We start from the raw sequence: 26,317 nt of genomic DNA on the forward strand, positions 1-26,317 counted from the left end.
TTCGTAACCCTTTAACTACATTATCGCAGAGAAAGCCTGAAAACTCTACTCCAGACTCTGGGAGTAAATGAAGGAGTATAAATGCTTTCTTCAACCTTGAGTGATTATCACTTTTGCAGAATTAGTAAATCTCAGAAGATAAACCACTTAACTTGGCTACATCACTTTCATCCTAGATTGCCAATAAAAAGAATTATGCACGGTAAAAGGTCTCTGATATGGCTTCTGTTCCTACCTCAGCATCCTTTGCCTGGCTGCAGTCTACAGAGATATTGAATGTTGGGTGCTATGTTTGTAATGTAAGTAGGTAATCAAGTTTCTAGAGTCCACAATGTGAAGACATTAAACAAGATTCCCATTAGCTCTCATGGTTCTTTTGTTCCTGTGACTAATAAATCCACTTAAACTGGCCTCTGCTTAGCTGTGGGGCAGAGACAGGTTTTCTTTAAGACATTATTTAAAAGAATGTCAGTTCCAGTTTATACACCTAGTTTACTATTGTTTCTTTAACTTATAAGGCACTTAGTTAATATTTTTAAATTTATCAGTTTAGTCAATGTGTATCTCTTGCATTGTCAGATTCAGAGAAGAAAAATTAACATATGGCTGGGCAGGAGAGAACAATGGGGGGGAAATGGGACAATGTAATAGAACAACAATAAAAAATAAATTTAAAAAATTAAAAAATTAACATATGAAAATATATGAAGTGTACAAGTAGTTTTGGAATTTACTAAATGTATTGATCAAAGTATTTAAAAACATCTCTTCTGCACACAAAGTTCATGGCTACTCTAGGCTGGTTAGTAACAGTCAATCACTTTAAAATATCTTTGTCACAACAAAAATGATGTGCTTTTGATGCAATTTCCCAAATACATATCTCATAGATGACATGTATAATCCAGATAATATCCTCCTGGTTTATAGAAATGATCTATATTGAATAAATGTCTCCTTTGATATTTTGACCTTTCCCCACCTCAAAACATAAGTTTTTTATTGAAGGTCTCATCTTATCAGGGTATCTTGACAATGCTTGGTGCAGTTCTAGTTTGCTAAAAGCAAACTTACACATGTCTTTCAATAAAATATCATTCAATAAGTAGTTCTATTTAGGCTCCCTATTTAACCATTATTATTTTATAGAAACTTTTTACATAAACTGCCCTTTTCTCACACTTACAGGGTATCTTTTTTTTTTATTAATCTATGATTCTATAATAATTTCTGAACCCTCTGTGACACTATTTATTTTAATCACAACTTATGTTTTATTTTTTATTATAATCAGTAGTAATTCCTGCTGTATTCATAGAATTACATAGGATTTTATTAAGAACTATAACATTATTGAGTCTTTTTCAAAGGTGGAGCTTAGTTGGATGACCTGAGAACAATCTAGCAGAACCATGAGGATGAACCAGCTGCTTTTCATATGGATGCAAAAAACAGTAAGATGCTATTACAATTGTTCTGATCAGTCGTACAATTTGCATCTGGAGAAGTGATTTAGAACTAACTATGAAAATACTTTATCCTCTCACAGTTACTATTAGGATATTAATGTCTATTTGTTCTAAAGCATGTTTTAAAAAACTCTGTGGGAGGGAGAGGGACAATGAGAAGGAGAGACAAAGAGGCAAAATAAGCTCTACAGGAGATTTCCTAAGTTATAAATATACAAAATATATTTTAAGGTAATCAACCATAAGAAACCAACATTAATGTAAGAACTGAAGGTAATTAAGAAACATTTCCTTCCTTTGTCCTAGAAAATGGTAGTTTGTCTTCATATCTGCTTATGTTGTCACAAATTTCTTCTTTTTAGTGCATGCATTACTTTACAAAGCACCTTTTGAGATGCTTGTCTTAATTTATTGTTCCCCAGAATTAAGATAAATGAATGGCTTGAGGGATAGATTAGAGCTACCAACTCACCAATGATCACAGCTAATTCAGTCTCTGGAAGGAAGTAACTGGAGGTGGCTATGAGAAAGGACAAAGAGTAGGCAATAAAAAGTAGGAGGAAGGAGATGACAGCTTTCATGGCTCCCACGTGGGCAGCTGTGCCGGGGTCTCTGCATCCTGTGGCGTGGAGCCGCATCCGCCTAATGTGCCTCCGTAGGGAGAAGATCAAGAGGAGAAATGAGATCAGGGACACAGAAAAGGGAAACAGCGTTAAGAGGTTGAGAGTTACCTTGATGGAAGCATATTGAGCTTTATTTTCCTGGCATCTCAAAGTTACATTTGTTTTCCTCTTTGTCTTGACACAAAGCCTGAAATCATCATTCAAATTTTCAGTGACAGGAAAGCTAATAAACACAGAGAGGGCTGAGCACACCAGCAAAATCCCAGGAACCACCCTGTCAATTCTCCACTTCATCCAGAGGAAAAGAGGATGGAAGAAATTAGCTATTTTGAAGAAATAGAAAATGCTGAGGCAGGTGGCAAACCAGACACTGACATGGTTGGTTAGTGTCCAGAAGAAGTCAATGATTCTCATTTGTTTACCAGTGGCATATATATCTGGATACAGCACCAACATAAAACAGTCTAATAGTATTATACATAATAGAGAAATTCTGGAAAGGGCCAGACTTGTGAGGATTAAATCAATGGAAGCAATCTTCTTCTTCTTGATCCAGTCCATACAGTTTACCAGTCCAATAAATGCATTTCCTAAAATCCCCATTGAAAACTCTCCAACTGCTATGATAATTAAGATGCTGTTTACTTTGTCTGACATGTCAAAACAAGGAAATATCCAATTTTTGCTTACGTGGACTGATGTAGTATGACATCTACTTCTTAGATTTTGCTGTTATTTTCTTTACCTCTTTTATTGTAGTCTGTCTTATGATGGGGACTGGAATGGCAAATGAAGATTGAAGCTATCTTCACTAAATCCTAATTAGTCTTGACCAACAATGTAGTTGGTGATTCCTGGCCTGGTTGCTGAATGTCCACTTACCTTCCCAGCAAGTTTTACTTTTCCATATATGGTTAATTTAGGCTGAGCTGCAGTTTGCTGAGATGCAAATTAGGCCCATTCCCTTTCATGGCCCCACATTGTCTCAGGTTACATTTTGCAAATTTTGGATTTATTACTCTGTGATTTATGCTAGTAACCTCAACAGGCATGTCAGATTTAGCAAATAAAAATACAGGACACTCAGCTAAATTTGAACTCTAAACAAACAATAAATATTTTTTAGTGTATGTCCCAAATACATGACATAACTACTTTCAAGTGGTACTGAAATCCAAATTTAATTGAGTGCCCTGTACTTTATGTGGCAAGTCTAAACCTCAGGCATTTGTGGCAGTTATAAAATGGTCAAAAATTGAAATTTGTAGAGAATCCTTCACTTTGTTGAATAACAGTATTAATTACTGCTACAAATCCAAAGTTTGGTTTAACATTGAGAGCTATATTCTCCTGGGAATTTAAAAGGTTAACACCAAATACAAATTATCTGGTTCTAAAAAATATTTTAGCTAATTTTATCTTGGTTGTTCAAATGAAAAGTTATATGGCATAACATCTCTTAAAATAAATTATTGTCTTATTAGACAAGTGACATTTAATGGTAATTCAGTTTGTCATAATATATTTATATATGGAGGAGAAGGAGTCATAATAAAAAAGAGTATTGATTACTTTTAGATTTTTCATTTGTGTTGAAAATGTTCCCAAGGGCAGTTGCATACAAGAAGGAAGAGAGTAAAATCCTGTGTTCTATTCTACTCTCTACCCTCCACCCTACCTAATGGCATCAAAGTATCTAGGATGCTTAACCATTCTAACCTATTTGACAGGAGACTGATGATTAAATCTGTTTCATTCTATAAACTAACTCTTGTTTTGAAATAGCTTCTCTAATTCAAGTTACCAAGAAACACTTTACTACCTAACATTTTCATGGAATAATTCTGGGGTACTCGCATCTTCCTTGAGAATGCAATTCTTCTCTCATGCTTTTTTTTTCTTTTTTGATTTTTCTATTCTTGTTATCCTATTACAGTTGTCCCAATATTTTCCCTTTGCCTTCCTCCATCCAGCCCCCCCACTCCATCCCAACACCATTGTCCATATCCATAGATCATTCAAACATGCCTTTTAATCCCTTTCCCTTCTTCCCACCATTTCTCCTCTCCCCCCTTTCCTCTATCAGCTGTCAGTCTGTTTCCTGTGTCATGTGTCTGGTTCTGTTTTGATTCTTAGTTTATTTTGTCCATTGCATTCCTCTTATAAGTGAGGTCATATGGTATTTGTCTTTCACTGACTGGCTTATTTCACTTAGCATAAAATATTCAGTTCCATCCATGCTGCCACAAAGGATAGAAGTTCCTTCTTTTTTCTTTGTGCTGCATAGTATTCTACTGTTAAATGTACCACAATTTTTTAATTCATTCATCTACTGATGGGTACTATGGCTGTTTCCAACACTTGGCTATTGTAAATAGCACTATTGTGAACATAGGGGTGCATAAGTTCTTTTGAATAGGTGTTTAGGGATGCTTAGGATATATTCCCAGCAGTGTAATCACTTGGTCAAAAGGAAGTTCCATTTTTAATTTTTTGAGGAAATTCCATGCTGTTTCCCACAGTGGCTGCACCAGTCTGCACTCCCATAGAGGACTTTAAGAAAGAGACAGACAGCAACACAGTCATTGTAGGGGATTTTAACACTCCACTGTCAACAATGGATAGATCTTCCAGTTCCAAAATATCAACAAAAATACTAAAGAATTGAATGACACTCTAGAGCAAATGAACTTAACATATTTATTCAATATTTCACCCCAAGAAGCAAACTGCATATGGATCATTCTCAAAGATAGACCACATGGTAGGACAGAAAACAAGCTTTAACAAATTCATGAAAATGTGATATATACATACAACAGAATACTATTTCAATCTTTTAAGAGAAAGAAAATCTTGTAATATGAAAAAATATGGGTGAGACTGGAAGATATTATACTAAGTGAAATAAGCTTGTTACAGGACAAATTTCTCTTATATGAGGTATCCAAAATAGTCGAACTTTGAGAAGCAGAGAGTAAACTGTTGATCACCAGGGCCTGAGGAGAAAGAGAAGTGGAGAGCTGCTACTCAAGAGGTATAAAGTTTCAGTTATGAATAAGTTCTAGAGATCTGCTGTATAACATTGTGCCTATAGTTAACAATTTTGTGTTATACACCTAAAATTTTGTCAAAAAGGTAAATCTCATATTAAATGTCTTAAAAAAGAAAAGAAAAATATTCTACAAGTGAGCATTTTGTCACATGTCTACTGCTTTGAGCCCCAGTCATGGTCATTACAGATACTTGAAACATTGGAGATAGAGAAAACAAAATTGGAAAAATGACTTCAGACTAATGCAGGAAAACCTTACCAGAAGTATTAATCTTATAAAACATATGTTTCACCTGAACCTGTGGAAGTACATAAAGTTTATCCAAGCATAGAATTTATAGACATTATGAAATGCAAGTTGTTTGAAGAAAATTTTAATTCCAAGGGAAATAAATAGGAGTTGTCCAAATAAGGTAAACTAGGAACTATTACATGGGAGACCACCTATAGCATCACTCATCTGGGAGGAGCACAATACACAACCAGAAAACTGAGCCAGAGACAGGACAGGGGAGATCAGAGTTCCTAGTTAATAAACCAAATGGAAGTGATTCAGCAGAGCCATGGAGGGAGTGCAATTAAGGGCCAGCAATGAAAATTCATGATAGAAAAAAGTGAGAAACCAGATAGTGCAGCTTGGGTGCACTTTACTGTGAGCTGATCTGCTGCATGGGCAACAGCAGACCCTCCATATCACCCTGCCCAGGCTCTGTAGCTTCAGCTTCACTGGAGAGGACACTCCAGCGTCATCACAAGATGTCGATTCAACACGGGAGGAGACAGATACCGTGTCACTCCCGAGTTGGACTGCACAGCCATTCTCGGCGGTGAAGATAGACTCTTAAGAAGCTACACCATCGTCTCTCGAGACGGACGGCTGCCGACGACGACGACTGTGAGGTAAAGTCGAACCTCAAAGGAATTTTCCTGGGTAAAACATGTCCAACATTTTCAGTAAGAAGACAAAAAGAGAAGTGTGGGCCCTGAGGTACTTGGAGGGAAAGGTGTAAAAGATGGGAATGTCAGGTGTAAAGAGGCATACAGAATGTATTTATTACTGGGCTAATGGGTATCAATAATACTTAAAGTTATGTACCCAAAATAAATGAACTAACTGGGAAAAATTAGAATGGATCTATAAGAAAATTATATTTTTATTAAAAAGTAAGACTTGCTTTTAAATTTCATTTTTAAAACCAAAGTTTTACATCACACACACTGTTTCTTTACACCTCAGCCTCCTGACCAAGGCCTGCCTCAGCTTGTGATTTACAATAATTAAAATGAGTGAGTGACCTGAAGGATAGAGAATTGCAATGACTTCTCCAAGCACCACAGCCAACTTGCTATCTTTCATTAAGTAGCTAAGTGTCTCCAAAAGAGAAGCCAAGATAGTATACAAAAAGGAGGATGAAAAATGAAATCACAGTTTTCATGGCTCTTACATGGACCTCTGTGCTGGGGTCTCTATAGCCTGTAATACTGAACTTCATTTGCTTATGTCTCCATAAGGATATAATTAAAAGAAAAAATGAGATCAATGACAGAAAATGTGACAATTGCCAACAGATTAAAGAATGACAATGGATTGAAGTATTGAATTTTACTCACATGGAACAATTCAGTGACATGTCTTTTATGTTTTGCAATTTTAAGAAACTCAAAATCACAACTCGGTATCAATTGCTAACATAAGGTTGTTCAACAAGGAAATGGTCAAGCACCCCAGCACCTGTAAATTTTCCACTTCAGCCAGATTCAAAGTGGGTGGGAGAAAGTGGATATTTTAAGGAAATAGAAAACATTGAGGCAGGTAGCAAACCACATACTTAAGTTAATGCCCAGAACATGTTAACTAGTTTTAGTTTATCATTTTTATAAACATCTGGATAGAACACCAGTATGATGTCATTTAGCACCACTACAAAGAGAAAATTTTAGAGATAGCTAAACTGATGAGGATATAGTCAACTGAAGAAACCTTCTTCTTCTTAATCTAGTCAATTCAGTTTACTAGTCCACTGTATCCAGTCCCCAAAATTTCTATTATGAGTTATCCAGAAACTATGATAAGAAAGATGTTATCTTCTGTACTAAGTATGTTGGTAGAGAGAACACTTTGATCTCAAATATCATTGCAGATGGGTTAACTTGCAGATGACTAGTTGTAGCATAATCAATAAATTCTTTAAATCGTGGAATAGTGTTTTTATTTGTCATCATTTTGACTTTAATATCACTCTAGAAGTGCCCAGTTTTCCTCCAAAATAAGGTCACTTTTACATTCATGAAGAATAAACCAACTAATTGTTTGCTCTATAGAGATATGCTGACTAGATTTGTAGCCTGAGCAAATTATAACAATCACCCTTTAGTGAGTGGTAAAAGAAATATCTGGATAAAACTGCTCTCTTACAAATTAAAAGAGGTTATATTTATGAATTTGCAATAGGCATGATGCTGGTCAGTTCTGTGTATTTGAACATTTTGAACTAAGCTTCAAATAGGTAGCCACAAAATACTAACAAAAACATATGTTTATTAAAAATCAAAACATGTAAATGAGCATGATTTTCATCACCATAAATTATAAATTTCCCACAAGTTGGGTCTCCTAGTGGAAATGGATTTTAGGTTTGGCAACAATCAGTGCAGTTGGATTATAGAGGGTTAAATAACATTCATTCAGACAATAATTTTTGTTTTCATATAAATAGTCAATTAGGGAAAGATGTCGTACAAATCTAATTACAAATGGCATAGTGTTATTAGTCAAAAAGTCACATGGCAACATTTACTAAGAATTTACTCTCTATGTTTATTAGAAGTGGAAAATACCAGATAAAGATTTGTTATCTTTAGTTTTACTCAATATGGGCAATGCTGTCCATGACAATTTACTTCCTCCAATGTCTCTTGGATAATAAACATTTTCATCTAAAATTTAAAAATTACACTTTATATTATTATAGTTACAATTGACAACTTTTATAAGATTTCTGATCTCACAATCTGCATTGTAGTTATTTCTCTAGATGGGTAATCACTTAAAAAATGTTTTTAAACAAACAATAATTCTAGGAAACAGGACTAATTCTACTATTAAGTTATATTTAATTTATATTTGGGAAACATGACAACCCACAATAAATTTGAATCTAGGTGTACAGATCAGACAAATGAGGGTTCTTCTTCTTGTATTTAAGTAATTCTGCACTGTGAACATCATATGTAGCATTTTGCCTATTTCTTACATGTGTATGATGTATAATAATAAAGCATAAAGTTAATAATTAAAAAAATAGTTATCTATAAAATATTGAGTGAAACAAAATAGAAGAGAGTATGATGCTAAGGAAAAAACAAAATATGTCAAAGATCCTTAAGTCTAGAAGTGTAAAGAAAACATTTCAAAGAATGTTTGAGGATTGACTCCTTAAACTGGCATCACAGCTAAAGTTTACTTAGGGTTTAATTTTCTTAAGGTGGTTCTGGTTTACATAGTCCAAACTGCACAGTGTCCTCCATTCCTGGCCAAACCTTGCTTCTTGAGATCACACCTCTTTTCCCGCATTATATCTCACCCTAGGCAGAATCCTTCATAGAGTGCCCCCCTCCCTAACCTGATAAGGATGAACCTTTCCAGAAATAGAGGTAATGACAGGGCAGAAAAGTTAAGAATTGACTTTTGGTTCAGACAAAGTAGGCAGATTTTTTACATGATTGACTTTCTAGGAAGGGCTGACGTGTTTTAAAATTTTCTTCCCCACAGCCTGTTGGCCTGAAATTCTTCTATTCATTGAGTTCAAAGTCTTTACTGGTACATAGCATAAAGAAGTAGAACCTTTTTGCATTTAGGCAATGTTAGTATGGGATTCAGGTTCAGTTTTTCTGCGAAGACAAAGAAACACACATGATTCAATGATGAAGGATTCAAAATTAAGACAAAGTGTAAAGAAACACAAAGGAAAATTTGGAATAATGATAGATGTTAATTATTTCTAAAAGCATATAATAAAAAAATGAATGCAATAAATTGGGAGAAGGGAGAGAGTCTTTGTTGACTTCTTTCTCCTTGCATTCAGGATTCTTGATGGAACAAAAAATTGCCTTCTTTTATGAGAACCTTTTGCAATTCTTAGCACCTTCAGAAAAGCCTTCCTCAGCTTAATGTTCCCCATTATCAGGATGAATGGATGCCTTGATGGAAAAATGACAGTTATTATGCCACCAAACATTGCCACAAATTTTCTCTGAGGAGTCAGAAAGCTATCGGTTACAGCAGGAAAGACTGCATAGTACATAATACGGAGCAACAGAAAGATGATTACTGCCTTTTATAGCCCGCCTGTAGGCCTCTGTGTTGGGGTCCCTTCACCCTGTGGCATGAAGTTTCATCTGCCTGGTATATCTTAAGAGGGAGCAAAGTAACAAGAACGATGAGATCAGGCAAAGAACAAAGGGAACAATAGCCCTCAGATTCAGGGTAATCTGTTTTAAAAGATTCGGGATTTTACTCACTTTGAATTTCCAAGTTATATATTCTTCATAATTGACCTTGAAGTGATACCAGGAGTTCTCAGTCAATGAAAAGAAATCAGAAGAATCCCAAGAATGACCCTGTTGATCTTTAGTTTCAGTCAGAGGGAAAACAAGTGGAATATATCTACCATTCTGAGTAAATAAAAGATGCTGAGGCAAGAGGTAAATGAGACACTCAAATGACTGTTAAGTGTCCATAAAACATCCAAAGTGCTCATTAGCTCACCATGGGCACATGTATCTGGAGAGAGAAGCATCCACCTAAAAATATTATACACAACAAACATCCTGGCGATGGCTGCACTGACCAGGATGATGTCAGTCATGAAGCTATCTTTCCTTTTGAGCCAGCCAGAGCAGTTATCCAGTACAAAGAATCCATTTCCTCACTTCCCGTAGTCAGTTCACCAGTGTACTTGGCACATCAGTGGAGAGTTCGCATTTTGGATATCACTGATGATGAGCTGACTTTCGGCTGAACGGTGAAGAATGATATGTGTCTGCCACTTTGGAAATGTTGCAGTTGTGTTTATCGGTCTTGTTTTTCAGCTGTGATCCAGATCAAGAAGAGACAGTTATGCTCTGGGTTAGAATTGCTTGAGAATTTGCTGATGGAGGCCAGTGATTTCTTTATGTGAAGTGATGATTGAAAGGCATTAAGATGCAAATAGGTATGGATCTGATTTGTTGGGTTTGCACAGTCTTTCTCATTTTAGGCTTGGCATGCTTTCAACTCATCTGTCTAAGCAAGCTGTTGACCAGAAACTTTAGGAAGAAATCAATTACTTGGAAAATAAGACTAAAATTTAATTTGAAGATGTGGTATCATTACTATCTCTAATGACTTGCACAGTACCCCCAAATGGTAGTCCATTTCATACAAATGCAGGTTTTGGAGCCTACAAATAACTGTGAATTTAAAGTATACACAGTTAACAAATTTGAGTAATTTTAGCCTCAAAGTAATGTATTGACTATTAATTAGGATCACTCAGGTAGAGTAGTAGTGGTTTTCAATTATCTTTAAAAGACAGCTATTTGACTTCTTTCTCTATCACCCTGTAATGTGGATGGCTGAGCACTGATGATACTCTAGTTGTGTCCATCATTACTCAGTTTGACCTCAGAGTCTGTATTTGTATGTCACCTATTATGGTTAAAATATAAGTGTTACCTTCTTTAGAATGCTTTTATAATAATGGATACCTATTTCAAAGACAAAGCAGATTTGATCAGATTTTTATTTGTATACTTTATTTCTGGTTTCCTGATTTAAAGCACATAGCATCTAAATGCGTAAAATGGTGATGCAAACTATACTGGCATTTTCTTGCATGGGCTTTAATATTGGGTTGGCAAAAATATCTGTATTTGTTTTTCATAAAACAGAAGACACACTTTTCATTTTCACCAATAACTTCATTGATTTGTATATTTTGAGTGTGTTGACTCTCTCCCATGAGGTATAACATCGATTGTTCTCAATTAATGTCTCGATTTGATCAATATCAACTTCAATTAGTCTAACCAACTGTAGAGCATCGTCCAGTGAGAAATCTCCAGCATGACGCTTTGCAAACCACTTTTGACACATTTAGTCAGTCACAGAAACTTCTCCATACACCGCACAAATCTTTTTTTTGCATTCAGTTGCATTTTCACCTTTTTTGAAATAATAAAGCATAATACACCAAAAATGATGCATATTTTATCCCATCTTTGATATTAAAATGGCTGCACAAAAATTTACCACTTTTGATGTGTTTTTTAAATGCACACTGATATGACAGCTATCACAATACAATCTAACAAAATTGTTTCGAATGAAGTTAAAGACAACTAAGCACTACTAGAGCCATCTTACGAAAAACAAATGAACTTTTGGCCAACCCAACATTTCACCAATTTAACATATAATCTAAGATTTCAGGTTTTGCTTGAACTGGAGGAGCTGCCATGTCAGAGGGAAAGGACTTGGTATGATGACCTCAAGCAAATGCCCCACATCATTTGCACATTATTGTAAGAATATTTGTAATAACAGACAGTATAGGAACTTGAGACAAAGAATCCCACCCATTAGTTGGCATTAGGAGGCAAGTATCTTTTTTATATTTAAGAGCCATTTGAATTTATTTTTGTGAGTTGTTTATATTCTTTGCTCATTTTCCTACCTTCCTAGGAGGTCTTTATATATTAGAAATATTGGCACTTTTTCTATGTTTTGAGTTGACAGGATTTTGTCAGTTTGTTATTTGTCATTGGATCTTTCTTGTATTTTCTAAATGCAAATGAAAGTTATAAAATTTTATATAGTTATATTTATTTGTCTTTTCTCTTATGACTTCTGGGTTTTGAGTTCTAGTTAGAAAAGTTTTTTTCATTAGATTTTTCTGTATTTTTCTCTATTGCTCTCTATTTCTATATTGCTTTTTTAAAATTAATTTTGTATATACTGTATATAGTACAGTCAAGTATGAATTCAATTTTATTTTGCTATAGATGGCTATCTACTTGTTCTAATTTCCTAATTTATCTTGCTCCCCTTGCTTTGAGATGCTGCCTTTATTTAAATAATAATTTTCATTATATAATTTAATCAAGTGGCTGTTGCTCTTGATCCTTATTTTATTCATAATGACTAAAAAGACTGTGACTGGTTTGGCTATTTCTAACTGTGGAGGAGAACTTATGGAAATTTGAGATTTTAAGTATTCAGCTGGTGCCAGAAAAATCAGTGATCTTCTATGGCGGTCCTGAAAAATTCTCTTATTTTTTTATAGCTGTAAGTCAGATCTAAAAGTTATTTGTGCATATAAGAGAATTACTATATAAAATGTATTCATGGGCTCATCAAGTCTCACCAAATAAAACTTAGACCAATGATGGGAAAACAGTAGAACCTTAACATTGAGAATGACAAAAACTATGTGGACTTGGATAAATAAAGCTAAGAATCTTAAACTCCTTTTCTAATGGTCACAATCTAGCATCCCACATCAGGAGAAATTAGCCTTGCTTTGCTTGAAGACCCTTTAGTAACCTCACCTGAGAAAGTTGTCATGCAAAGAGATGTTTATTTTCTTCAAGATCCACTTCAACCCGCATCTATTGACTCTAGACCCATAACCAAAGTCACACTTCAGCATCACCAGGCAACAGGGGGAGAGGAAAGGGAAGGAGAGTGATTACAAAGTCTGACTAAAAAGGAAAACAATTATTCTCCATATGAATTGCGAGATTTTGCTCATTTGTAGTAACAGATTCCAAGTAAACTTGTCAGAATATACTCTAAAAGATTTAGACCAAAGAGTATAGAATGTAACACTGGACCTGGACCAATATATTGATAAAGCTGCCCCTTCACAGAATCTGTGTTTAATATGTTAGTTTGTGAAGACACTTTTAACAGTTTACTTGCTTGGTTGTCTAAATCTTGAAACAAATTCTTATTTACATTAAATGAGATTTAATGACAGGACTGGGAAAAATATAGAGGAAAGAATTTAACTATTTAGGAAGATAGGAGTATTAAAGTGAATTTATCATATGTAACTTTACATCTTCTTCCCATTATATGACCTGAGAAGGCCCAAAGTATACTTCATTTACTAGGGCAATGAGAAATACATTATTGAAGGAATTACCAAAATCTTTGAAAAGCTCTGTAGAATCTGTCTTCTCAACAGAAGATTCGATAGTAGTAGATGTTTGGGATGAGTTTCCCAGTTTCAACGAGGATGATGTAATCCTGAAGTGCTGACATCTAAACAATAGATGCAAAATGGACACAAATACTATATTGAGAAACAAGAGAAATTCTGCATCTGGTGACCAAAATACTGTCTTGAGTTGCCAAAAGGGAAATACACAGATTCCACCTGATTTCCAATTCTAAATCATTTTACAAATTCAGAGCCCCTTGACTGAAGGAAAGGTCAGATCTTCCAAAATGTATAAATAACTCATTTTAAACAAAAAAGAACTCATATAACACAATAGCAAAAAAATTTTTTTATTAAAAACTGACAAATCTAAATAGATATTTTTCCAGAGAAGACATGTAGATGGCCAACAGGTATATGAATAGATGTTCAACATCATTAACCATTAGTAAAATGCAAATCAGAACCACAAGCTATCACCTCACATCTGTTGGGAAGGCTATTATCAAAAAAGATAAGAAAGAACAAATGTTGGCGAGAATATGGTGAAAAGGGAAAGTCTGTGCACTATTGGTTGGAATTTAAATTGGTGCAACCACTATAAAAAACAGTAGGGAGGTTCCTCAAAAAATTAAAAATAGAACTATCATATTATTCAACAATTTTACTTCTGGGTATTTATCTGAAGAAAGTAATCCCCATGTCCATTGCAGCATTTTTTTACAATAGCCAAGATATGGAAACAACCTAATTGTCCATTGACAGATTAATTAATTAAAGAAAATGTGATTTTTATGTATATGTATAATATTTTATTGTGTGTATATGTATATAAATACAATATAGAATATTATTCAGTTATTGTCAAAAATACTATCAATGAAACTTGAGGGCATAATGCTAAGTGAAATAAGTTCATCAGAGAAAGACAAATACTATTTCATATCTATTGTACGTGAAATCAGAAAAAAAAAACCTGAAGAACAAAACAACAAAAACCAAGCTCAGTTGTAGAGAACAGATTGGTGGTGGTTAGAGATGAGGAGTGGGGGTGGAAAAAAATGGGTGAAGGGGGTATTAAATACTTAAAAAATAAAAATAAAAGCATGGTCCCAATTAAAAAATAAAACAAAACAAAGAAAATCACCACCAACAAAAACAAACAAAAAAGGAAGAATGGTTATCACATTTAAATAATTTTTTAACATTCATTATGGAAAAATTCAAACACATAGGAAGTAATCAGAAGAGTTACAATGAACCCCTTATAACATCATTCAGCTGTAAAAATAGTTTGATATTTAATGTTTAAAATTTTTTATTCCAGTTAATTAATCTGAGATTAATCATATTTGTAAACCCTTTATAAATTATTTGATCTTTGATTCTGGCTGACCAAAAATTCTTTTATTGGTACATGCATAAGTATTGACTATTTTGGGTCTATTATACCTGGCAATGTGGTATTTTAAAATATATTCTATAGATAAAAGTATTTTATTATTTTAGAAATTACTTGTTAAATTATACATTTAAATATTTGTCACATTTAATTGTTTTGTTTTTCTGCTTTGGGAATTCCAATTATTGAATATCTATATTGTATACCTCTTTTGCCCATTTTAGATACCTAATATTTTTACCTGGGCCCTATTTGTTCCTTTTTTAGTTCTGTTTTATTGTATTGCCTAATTTCTAATCTCTATATTTTTTGTGTTTTCCATTGGATTTTTGGACTCATTGTCATATCATTTTAATTCTGTGATGGCTTTGTTCTTTTCTTCTCTTTCCTGAGATTTATCAGTTTAAGGTAAGTTCTTGAATTATGGTTGTAGCATTTTTTCATAGAAATGATTGTTTCACTAATTAAGAAAACTTTAAAGTCACAATTTTCATCTATCCCATGTCATTATTTCTCTTTCATTTGACACTTGTTAATATAGTTTTAGGCAGAGTTTTTTCTTCATTTTTCAAATTTATCTTTATTTAATGGTATGACAAGACTACCAGTAATTGAATGAGTTGCATTTTCTTGGAGTAGCTATTTGTATGTTTTCTTATATTTTTTTTCCATTATCTAAAAACTGCCTTTTTTTCTGTTTCTTCCAAGACAGACTGGCTCCTTTCTGCCAATAGAGTTGATTTAAATAATGTTTTGTATATTTCACCTTCTCTATTACTCTTAACCAAACCAGGTTAGGAGAGTTTTTATCAGTATCCTACTTATCCCAGTTCATGCAGCCAGCATTGCAAATAAGAGATATAGATTTTGCATTTCAGCATACACCCCTCAGACTCAGGAAGTATTATATATCTTGGCAATTGATTTCTGAGATTTACAACCTTCTCCTCAATTTCTATTCTCCCCCCCTTCCTCTCTCTCAACCTCTTCCTCTTTCTCTTTATTATCCTCCCTTCCTTTTCTATACTTCTTCCTACACAACTTTAGTCCAAATGTAGTTGCCTTTGGCAGACCTTACATGTGTTTTTAAATCCGCATATAATATAGCTTTCCTGGTTTCACCAATATTTTTCTCTTTCTCTTTGGTTTTTGCTGGTTTCGAGCACAAGAGGAAAAGGTTGATTTGTGCAATTATGTACCTGCTTATTTTCCTAAGAAATCAAAGTAGATGCATAAGCAATATGGTATTTTAGTATTAGAAAAGAGAGAAATTTAAAATATGTTTTAGAAAGCACAAGCAAATGCAGCTTTATTTGACATCTAGATAGCTATGAGAAATCTTCATTAATGGATGTCTATAAAAGAAAAAAAAGGGAGGTAACTCTACTAGGAAATAAGGAAAGATAGACAGTAAATTATAATAATATCAGTAAACGAGACCCAGAGAACTCTGGTTAAGATGTTAGAGTTCCTTGGAGTGTTTTTGTTTTGTACCTGAGGGTCGCCTCAGTATATAGAAAAGTCAGTCAAAATATAAGTTTCTTGTTGTTACAGAGACAGGAAGAAGAAACCAGTCTGAGCTGTGGGGAGGACAAAGAAAGATTTAGGAAACTACAAATTCTGACTGACATGTGAGGCTGTGCTATCTGTACTGAGTGATGAAAATACAAGCTTTGAATTTTTTAGCTATGTAATTTGTAAGAGGTGTATTATTACAAAGATTAACTAGTATATAAATAATAGGGCACATATACAAACAAACAAATAGACATACCGAGATCTAGCTTTTAGAATTTTTTTAGTTGATGTTAAATATTACTTACTGAACAAACATAGACAATAGCATCATCAAATATTTTTATTAAATTTATTGGGATGATATTGGTTAACAAAATTATACAGGTTTCAGGTATACAATTCTACAATATATCATCTGTATATTTTATTATGTGTTTACCACCCCAAGTCAAGTCTCCTTCCATCACCATTTAGTATCATAAAATATTCAATGAGATGATGCTTCATCTGTCTCTGTTCATGTGATAAAACCCTTTTGGACACAGAAAGAGATAAAAATTAAATTTTCAGGTTTTTATGAGGAGGCAAAGGGCTAGCGCCAATCTATTAAGAGAGATTTGGGGTTAATTTTATAATTCTCTGTGCTTTGTTTCTGAAGGAGCATCAGATTCTATACCCTAAAAGCACATGTTGTGTGTGTCATGACCAAAGCCATAAAAAGGCAATACTTTGAGAAGAACTTCACTAGAGTAAAGAAATTTATTTGCATATTAACTAATGGACAGGGCCAGACCATACTTAAATATGGCTTAATAGGGCTTATGTTACATTTTATTATTTTAATTTAAAAGTTTGAGTGGTAAACTTTGAATCAGTGGCTGAAGGCTATCATTGAGAAACAGAGGTACTCTGGGTTCAGTGTGTAAGATCCAGAAAAGATAGGGACAAAAATAAATTATGTATGTGGATAATCAATAACTACTAGCACTGTTGAATTTCTTGGTAAACTCAGAGAATTCTACTTTGCCTTCTGATTCCTGAAGTTTTTCCCTATATCCCTTATTTCCTTACTTTAGCCATGAGTGGAATATGGATCAATTTGTGCAAGGTGTTTGTTTATATTCAAATGGGAATGAAAATATGTTATGGCACATGAGCAGCATTACCTAAGGGCCTATGCTTACCAAAATGCCATTCTTGTTTACCTCTCTTTGTTAGAAACAAAATGCAAATGATCATGTGATTTGTCCCCATTGAATCATTTCTTAGGTTATTTGTCCGTAGGATTTCAGACAACTCAGATTTTACTTTATTTATTTATTTTTTAAATTTATTTTTATTGTATTTTTTCCATTACCATTTATTCCTCTTAGATCCCTTTGCCCCTGCAGTCGCCACACTGTTGTCCATGCCCGTGAGTCCTTTTTCCTGTTTGCTCTACGACTCATATTTTAAATAGTCACTGACTTCACAGTAGATCATCAGCAAGAATCTTATATTCGAATCCATTTTTCTGATAGCTAGTTTGCTTTTTTATGTTTGAACTCAGCATCTTTAATATTTTGTACAGTGGGTGACTTTGGCAGTCTGGTGAGGACTGATTTCCTCAGAATAATGTTTTTAAATGGATAAAATCAAAATACATGGAATTTCCAAAGACTGTATATAGGTTAAAATACATATTTGATATTAATAGAAGAAAGGAATGAAGTGAAAAAAAACTAGAAGAAAGCATGAAAAATAGAAAAAGAGCAATGTGAAATAAAAAATTAATATGAGATTACAAGAGTATAAAAATGTTTACTCAACAATTGTAATTTTGAGATTCAAATATTAAATAAAGTATTAAAATCAGAGATTTGTTTTCTACAGGAGGCAATAAAAGAAAGATGTGGAAATGTGTAAAATACACAGAGAACACAATCAAATATGAAGCAAACAAACAAAATTAATGATTTTTAACATGGACAAAATAAAATTTAAAGCAAAAACTTGCAGGAGTACAAAGACAGCTTTTAATATAAAGAAAATGATAATAATAAAATCAATGACCACCAGATCACAAAAAATTATCAATATTGCTTAAAGTTAAATACAACTAAAAATAAAAAATTGTGAGCAGAGACAAATAATTGTAAATGTATGTTTATTAATTATCAATTTCAAATTATTATATAATAAACATGGATAGAGGAAATTAATATGGTGTGTCTAATGTATATAAATTTGAATTTAGTATTATTAAACTTCTTTCAAAAAACATGGACCATTTATATATTAGGCCAAATAAACCTTATCCTAGACCAACTATCATATAAATATGTTGTCTAATCCAATTTCAATAAAATAAAATTTAATACAATTACCTTTACATATATCATACAACTAGAAAATTATGCTGTTTATTATCCCTTATATTAAAAGAAAATTACGAAGGACATTTTTAAATTCTTTGAGCTGTATGACAATATAAGAACTATGTTTCAACATTGTGGAATGTATCTAAATCAATATTTAGACAGAAAATATATAGTTTTGAATGCATATACTAAAAAAAAGAAAGAAAGGTGAAAAGAAGCCAAAACAAACCAACTAAAGCTTTCAAGTATATGGCAAACCAGATGTCTGGAGAAATCCCTCCAGTTCAAAATACATAAAAATTGGCAAAAACAAGTCTTTATGTTCATGGCCCAGCTGTCAAAAAAGTTTTTTTTTAATCCTCAGATGTTAATAATGGTAAAAAAGTGCAAATTTTGAGAGAGAAACAGTGCAAAAAATGGAATCTTTGGGGTATTTTCCAATTTCTTTTTAAACTAGAGCTTATGTTTTAAAGGAACCATGTGTTTGTAAGATAAGATATCAAGTCCGTGCCTCTCCAAGACTAGAAATAATTGGATACTATCAATAAGCCAGGACCTCTGAAATGCAATTCCTTAAAGCAATATCTGCCCAGCAAAAGGTTAAATTTAGGGTATTTACCTCTCAACCATGACACTGAATTAAAGGAATAATGTAAAGGAGATTTCTTGTTCTGAGAATTTGTAATAGTCTTGCACAAATATATATTTAGGACCAGAATTTGTACTACCTATGTAGCCTTTACTACATTTGTAGTAAAATTATAAACTGAAAATTATATTTAAAGAAGTCCAAAACTGGTGGAGTCTCCAGTCAGCCACACAAACAATGTTAAATCCTTTTTGGCAAAGTACACTAGAAACTTGACCTCAAAGAACTGCCACAGATAAAGTTTAATGGAACTGAGTTCAAAATAGAATCACAAAATACATGATGATCAAAGTCATAATCGAGAGTCAGCACTAATAATAAACTAAATCAACTAAGACATTAGACCAGCAGACATCAGAGTTAGTAATTACACAGTTTATGAAAATGCTGAGGAATTCTCTTTTCCTCAAGGAAAGTTAGCCAAATAATTTTATTCATGTATCTTGTTCTTTACTTAATTATATTGTCCTGATTACAATAGTTATTGCATATGTTATAGAACATTTATAAATTCACAGGAAAACTAAAAGAAGAAAATAAAAATCTTCTATAATTTTACTGTTTCTAGATAAGGGACCTACCCATCCAGCGTATATATAAATGTAATTAAAACAAATTTTTAAGCAATATACCTACCTAAATCTATCTTAAAATTTATCTTGAAATCAATGTAGAAACATATTGACAGTTAGTTGAGTGTTACAAATATACATAACTTCTCCAGCCCTTTCTGTGTTTCTTAATTTTAGGTGCAATAAAACTATATTATTTTATCAGAAAAATGAAGTTATTGATAAAAAACATGTAACAATAAACCCAAGCCAAAATTTGCAAAAATAGCAGTAGATGAAATCATAAAGGGAAACATAGAGATTTGAGTTTATATAAATTACCACCTTATTTCCCCAAACATCATGAACTAAGTTATTTATAAGACAGCAAATTAAGATAAAGATCATAACATATATATGTCATGATGTTAATATATATCACAAAATTGGTAAGAATAACTATAAGCATGAAAAGATAAAAAGAACACAAATGAACAACTTCCAAAAATTTACACTATTTGTTAATAATTTTGTAAAATTCTTAACCTTGCTAGCAATAAAATATATGAAAATTAAAAAGATGTCTTGTGATCAAACCTTGAATGGTTTCAAGATTGGAAGAGGATTGATTTTTTTCGCTACTGAAATATTGACTTACTATTTCTGCAGGGTGCTTTATCAATTCTGAAGGCATTTATACAATTTCTCTTTATAGGAATTTCTCTTAAAATAATTTAAAATACTTCACTTTCTATATAGTAGTCATGGTGGACTGTTCAGTTCCTGGAATGCTCTAGACTCCATCTTGCCTCAAGACCTACACAAATGCTGCTTTCCCATCCCAAATCTCTCTTGCTCTGACCACCATACTCTTATGCAATTTTCTGATCTCAAACTAAACTATCTCAACCTCAGTGACATCATCTTTTCTCCCAAGATCAAGTCAGTTTATTGGCTTAGCATCCTTTAGTTTTTCTCTCCCCAAACCAAATATAATTAAGTTATTGCTTGCTATTTGCTTGTTTTTCTACTAGAATATCTTATCCATTATACTTGGATATTGTTTAGTACTATGTCCTCAGCACCTAAAAGAGTAGTGTTCAAAAATATTTAGTAAATGAATTAAGCCTCAATATTTAGAAATCTTCCAGGCTGGTAGTATAAGGCAATGCACTTTTGCAAGTTGCTAAAATAAGTTACTCAGTTCACATACTGGGTTGGATATAAATATTCACTTTAAAGATCAGCATTCGAAATACATCTGTGAGTGCAAGTTTGTGTGTGTGAATATATGTGTGTATGAAACCCTAGGACAGAACAGTTCATCCTTCACACTGATTCCATCCTGGGTCAATTTGTGTCCTTGGCATAACTCAACAACCATGTGGAGTCCTTTGAATACTTCTATCATAATCTTAACTCTAATGGGTTCATGATTTCATTTCATGTCAAATCAGTGGCTTTAAAGAATATAAAACCTGATTTTATCAGTGCTCTGATCCCCTTTCCCCCATATAGACCGAGCTATTTTTCATAGAACTACATCTACTAGTATGACTACTGTTACATCAAACACACACCAGTCTTTTTTTAAAAAGACATTAGGATTTAAACTGAAAATAAAAGTAACCTTTTAACAAATTAAAATTGAAAACTCAAAAGAAGCACCTCTGTCTCTCACTATCATATTCTAAATGTCCAGATCAATCATCACTTTATTCTTGTTTCTTTTCCTTCGGGTCTTCTCGGTGAAAAGCTGCCAGTGCTTCAGAAAGTCAGGTAAAACACAATAGAAGTTTAGTTTTAGATGCTTATTCCCACCACCATCAACTTTACAGGGCATAGTCTCCAACCTGTTTTCCCCCCACTCTGGGAGATGTGTGGAATGAAGTTGCAGGGTACTGAGCCATGGAATTCACATGTGGGATTACAATCTCCTTGAAGAACGAAATTTCCTCAGATGTCTTCACAATAATGATGGACGATTTTGGTGATGTTCCGTAACACAATGAAAATCAGTGCAAGAGTGTGGTGCAAGTGAAACATCTTCAGGTGTTTCTTCGCTAAATTATTTTCATAGAGTATCCATTCTCCCCATGCCTGTTTGTGGAGTTCTGAGAGGTTTCTCTTTCCTGCAACACTTTAAAAGCTGTAGTACCTTCAAAGATGTTTGTTTTAGCTTGCTGTTTCCTAGAATTAGGATAAATGAATGACCCCAGGGATATATGGCTGAGGTAGTCACACCAAAAATCATGAGCAATCGGTTTTCTGGCACCAAAAAATGTGATATTTCTATGGCAATGCCTATAAAATGCAAGGTAAAGAGAATGATAAAAGACATCAAAACTTTCATTGCTCTCACATGTGCTTCTGTGTTGGGGTCTCTGACACCTAGGACATTCAACTGCATGCGCCTGTTGTGTCTCCAAAGGGAAATGATTAACAAGAAACATGTAACCAGGGACAGCATAAAGAGGAAAATGACTCCTAGATTGAGCAAAACCTGATAAGAAAAGTATTTACTTATAGATACATTGAGATGCCAGGATGTGTTTCCACTGCTCACTTTATAATCATTAATAATCTTTATAACATTTGGGAAACTAAGTAACCATGAAATAAGCAACAATCCCATAAGAAAAGGAAGTACTTTATTGATTCTATACTTTAGCCAGAGAAAAATGTGGTGGGAAAAATTGCCTATCTTCAGGAAATAGAAGACGCTGAGGCTGGTGGCAAACCAAACACTTGAGTGACTGATAATTACCCATAAGTAAGTAACATATTCAATTAGGTTTCCAAAGGTATATATATCTGGAAAGAATATCTTTATAAATCCATCAGTAATTATTAACCAGATCAGAAAACTTCTTGAAATAGCTAAGCCAATGAGAATCAAGCCAATTACAGAACACTTCTTGTTCTTAACACAGTCAGTGCAGCTTACAAGTCCAATAAACCCATTGCCTAAAATCCCCAGTACTGATTCAAAAACTGCTATAAAAATGAGGATGCCTTCCACTATACTTAGCATACTTGCCAAGCCCTAATATTGTTTCTGTTACATGTATTTTAGATTACCTGCTGCAGGATGAGACATATATTGGCTGCTTGTTGGAGAATGATTTTCTTTTCTTTCATCACATAAAGATTTAAAATTACCCCAATAAAGTCATTAAAAAAGAAAAAAATAAGAGTGCCCAAGTTAATGTCCTTTGATGGAATCCAAAATATCTTCACAGAGACTCCTCTACTTACACTTATATAACTCAGCTAGTCTCTAGAATGTGTGTCCAGCCTGAATGCCTACCTACAATTTGTTAACATGCAAATGAAAGTTTGTCTCATGAATTTTACTTGTCCTACTGAGACTATTTTGCATTTGTTAACCTAAATTGCAGAGTACAAGTACCAAACACATATCTCTAAGAAACAAAAGACAACAGAAATAAAAATTTGATTTCTTCACCTTTTTTAGTATCAACATTAACCTCATCATTCATGTGTGATAATTCAGACAGGGCACACTTCAAGTTATAATATAAAGGGGACAATAAATTATGACTCGGTTACATAGAAACACTGAACAACTGGCACTTTGTGTTAAGGTAGGTACTAGAAACCATTTTGTGATATTATTCAATATGTTTATCTTCTAATTTTTTAAATTGTATTTCTTTTTTTAAGTATATTTTATTGATTATGTTGTTAAAGTAATTCCAAATTATTTCCCCGTTGCTCCCCTCTGCCCAGTATCCTCCTTCCCTCCAGGAACCCCACCCCCCTTAGTTCATGTCCATGGGTCATGCATATAAGTTCTTTCACTTCACCCTTTCCTATATTATTCTTAACATCCCCCTGTCTATTTTGTACCAACCAATTATGCTTCTTAATCTCTGCACCATTTCCCCTTTTCTCTTCCCCCTCCCAGCTGATAACCCTCCAAATGATTCCCATACCTATAATTCTGTTGCTATTCTAGTTTGCTTAGTTGGACCTTGTTTCCATTTAATAGATTCAGTTGTTGATAGTTGTCAGTTTGTTGTCATTTTAGTGTTCATAGTTTTGATCTTCTTTTTCTTAAGTAAGTCCCTTTGACATTTCATATAATAATGGCTTGGTGATGATGAACTCCGTTAGCTTCACCTTCTTTGGGAAGCACTTCATCTGCCCTTCCATTCCAAATGATAGCTTTGCTGGATAGAGTAATCTTGGTTGTAGGTTGCTTTTCCTCACATCGAATACTGCTTGCCAGTCCCTTCCTGCCTGCAAAGTGTCCTCTGAGAAATCAGCTGATTGTCCTATAGGCACCCCCCTGTAGGCAACTCTCTGCCTCTCTCTTGCTGCCCCCAGGACTCTCTTTATCTTTCAACTTTGGCACCTCAGTCATGATGCGTCCTGGTGTGGTCCCTTCTGGGTCCAGCTCACCCAGGACCCTCCATGCTTCCTGGACCTGTATGTCCACCTCCTTCAAAAAATTTGGGAAGTTTTCCTCATTTTTTTCAATCCTTGCTTCCTCATTCTGCAGTGGTTGACTGTGTTTTTTCTGCCTTATGTTCAAAATCATTGATTTGAACCCTGGTTTCCTTCCCTTCACCATTGGTTTTGTGTGGATTTTCCTTCGTTTCACTTAGCATAGCCTTCACTTCTTCTCTTATGCGTTTGCCGTACTCAAGCATATCTGTCAGGCCTGTGAACATTTTTATCACCAGTGTTTTCAATTCTGCATCTGTTAGGTTGTCTATCTCCTCGTCTGTTAGGTTGGCTATCTCCTCGTCACTTAGTTCTCCCATTGGAACCTTGATCTGTTTCCCCTTTTGGGCCATACTTCTTTGTCTCCTCATTCTGACAGGCTCCTATGTTTGTTTGCCTCTGCATCCCAGGTCAAGCTGTCACTCCTGTTACGTTGTAAGGGGCAGAGCCTTAGGGATTTGTCAGTACAGGACAATCTGTTTCACCACGTTGTGGTACTGTATGTGGGGAGGGGTCCAAGAAGGAACAATGCCACCTGCCCAGCACTCGCCCCTTTTCCAGGCACTTCCGCACTGGACTGGCGCCCCTCTAGCTTCTGCCCTGGCCATTGTTTCCACAGTGGATGGGTCTGTGGACATTCTAGGACCATGGGGGACCTTTAAACAAGCGGACTCTGCTGAGACCAGCAGTTTCTGCCTCCACCCGAACCCCCACTGGTCTGTACAATCAGAAGCAATGAGGCTTGATTTTCCCAGTTGCTGGGATCGTGGACTGTGAGGTCCAGTGAGGAGCTGGGAATGCTCCCCAGGTGCCCCTCCTGACTTTTTTAAATGTGTGACTGCATTTTTTGCTGGCCTGCCACTGCTGCTGCTGCTGCCACCATCACACCGAGTCCTGTTCATCCCTCCTACCTGTCTGGATGAGTATTTCTTCTTTATATCTTTGTTTGCTAGACTTCCATGCAGTTTGATTTTCTGGAACTTCTAGTTGTTTCTAGTTTTGAGGTAGTTGTATTCCTTCTTAGTTGTGGAGGGAGATGCATCTTGGCCGAAAGTCCGAAATTGTATTTCTTTTGATTTAAGCTCAACTGGGTATAGAAAATTTACAAATATTATCTCATAAACTTGTTTCTGTGTTTTTATACTCATAATTATTCCATTCATGAATCTAGGTTGACTGCTCTTGATGTGGAAAGTTCTTAGAAATAATCCCTTTATTTAGACTATTTCATTCTGATGGCATCCATTCATTCGCTTATCCTACAAGTATTTCACTGAGTGTCTAAATATACCAAGCTCTCCTCTAGATGTTGAGAGAACATGATGAATGTAATGGTAGACAGAACCTCAGAGCTTGTTTGATTCATTTAATTTACATTCTAATCTCCAGCAGAAAAATAAATCATTGAAATCAATATGTTGTTTAACAATTTAAATTTTAAAACTGAAAAAATGAATACTTCTTGCCATCGCCTTCTTGCCTGCAAAGTTTCTTTTGAGACATTGGCTGATAGTCTTATGGGAACACTGTTGTAGGTAACTCTCTGCTTTTCCCTTGCTACTTTTAAAATTCTCTCTTTATCTTTAAGTTTGGCATTTTAATTATGATGTGTTGGTGTGGTTCTCTTTGGGTCCAACTTATTTGGGAAGCTCTGTGCTTCCTATACTTGTATGTCTATTTCCTTCACCAATTTAGGGAAGATTTTTCATTATTTTTTCATGAGTTTTCAATCTCCTGCTCTTCCTCTTCTGCTTCTGGCACCCCTATGATTCAGATATGGTACATTTAAAGTTGTCCCAGAGGTTCCTAATTCTCTCCTTGTTTTTTTTTTTCCCCAATTCTTGTTTCTTCTTTCTGTTCCAGGTGAATGTTTATTTTTTTTATTTTGTTCCAAATCGTTTATTTGAATCCCAGCTTCCTTCTCATTCTTGTTGGTTCCTTGTATATCTTTCTTTATTTCACTTTGTATAACCTTTACTTCTTTATTTTTGTGGCTGCACTCAAATCATT

The 26,317-nt window shown here is 34.2% G+C and overlaps 4 protein-coding genes across 4 annotated transcripts; all 4 read right to left on the reverse strand.

Moving 5' to 3' along the window:
• Nucleotides 1–1,792: 1,792 nt before the first annotated feature.
• LOC150011387 (taste receptor type 2 member 7-like) lies at nt 1,793–2,749 on the reverse strand. Its single transcript, XM_090275439.1, is given in 1 exon segment — nt 1,793–2,749. A coding segment is annotated over 1 exon segment (957 nt).
• Nucleotides 2,750–6,351: 3,602 nt separating this feature from the next.
• Nucleotides 6,352–8,721, reverse strand: TAS2R8 (taste 2 receptor member 8). Its single transcript, XM_090275101.1, is given in 8 exon segments — nt 6,352–6,537; nt 6,539–6,695; nt 6,697–6,827; nt 6,829–6,884; nt 6,887–6,982; nt 6,985–7,080; nt 7,083–7,271; nt 8,688–8,721. Coding segments are annotated over 8 exon segments (945 nt in total).
• Nucleotides 8,722–9,148: 427 nt separating this feature from the next.
• TAS2R9 (taste 2 receptor member 9) lies at nt 9,149–17,684 on the reverse strand. Its single transcript, XM_090275103.1, is given in 6 exon segments — nt 9,149–9,484; nt 9,486–9,736; nt 9,739–10,077; nt 10,080–10,104; nt 15,835–15,967; nt 17,632–17,684. Coding segments are annotated over 6 exon segments (1,137 nt in total).
• Nucleotides 17,685–21,908: 4,224 nt separating this feature from the next.
• TAS2R10 (taste 2 receptor member 10) lies at nt 21,909–22,868 on the reverse strand. Its single transcript, XM_090275104.1, has one exon. The coding sequence runs from the start codon at nt 22,866–22,868 to the stop codon at nt 21,909–21,911; it is 960 nt and encodes a 319-aa protein (XP_090131230.1).
• Nucleotides 22,869–26,317: the final 3,449 nt, after the last annotated feature.

The sequence above is a fragment of the Furipterus horrens genome, unplaced genomic scaffold (assembly GCF_987537825.1).
Source record: "Furipterus horrens unplaced genomic scaffold, mFurHor1.1.pri manual_scaffold_4, whole genome shotgun sequence".
Lineage (NCBI taxonomy): Eukaryota > Metazoa > Chordata > Mammalia > Chiroptera > Furipteridae > Furipterus > Furipterus horrens.

Excerpts from the sequence above, each read along its gene's own strand:
- TAS2R10 (XM_090275104.1), bottom strand. The coding sequence starts at position 22,868 with ATGCTAAGTATAGTGGAAGGCATCCTCATTTTTATAGCAGTTTTTGAA.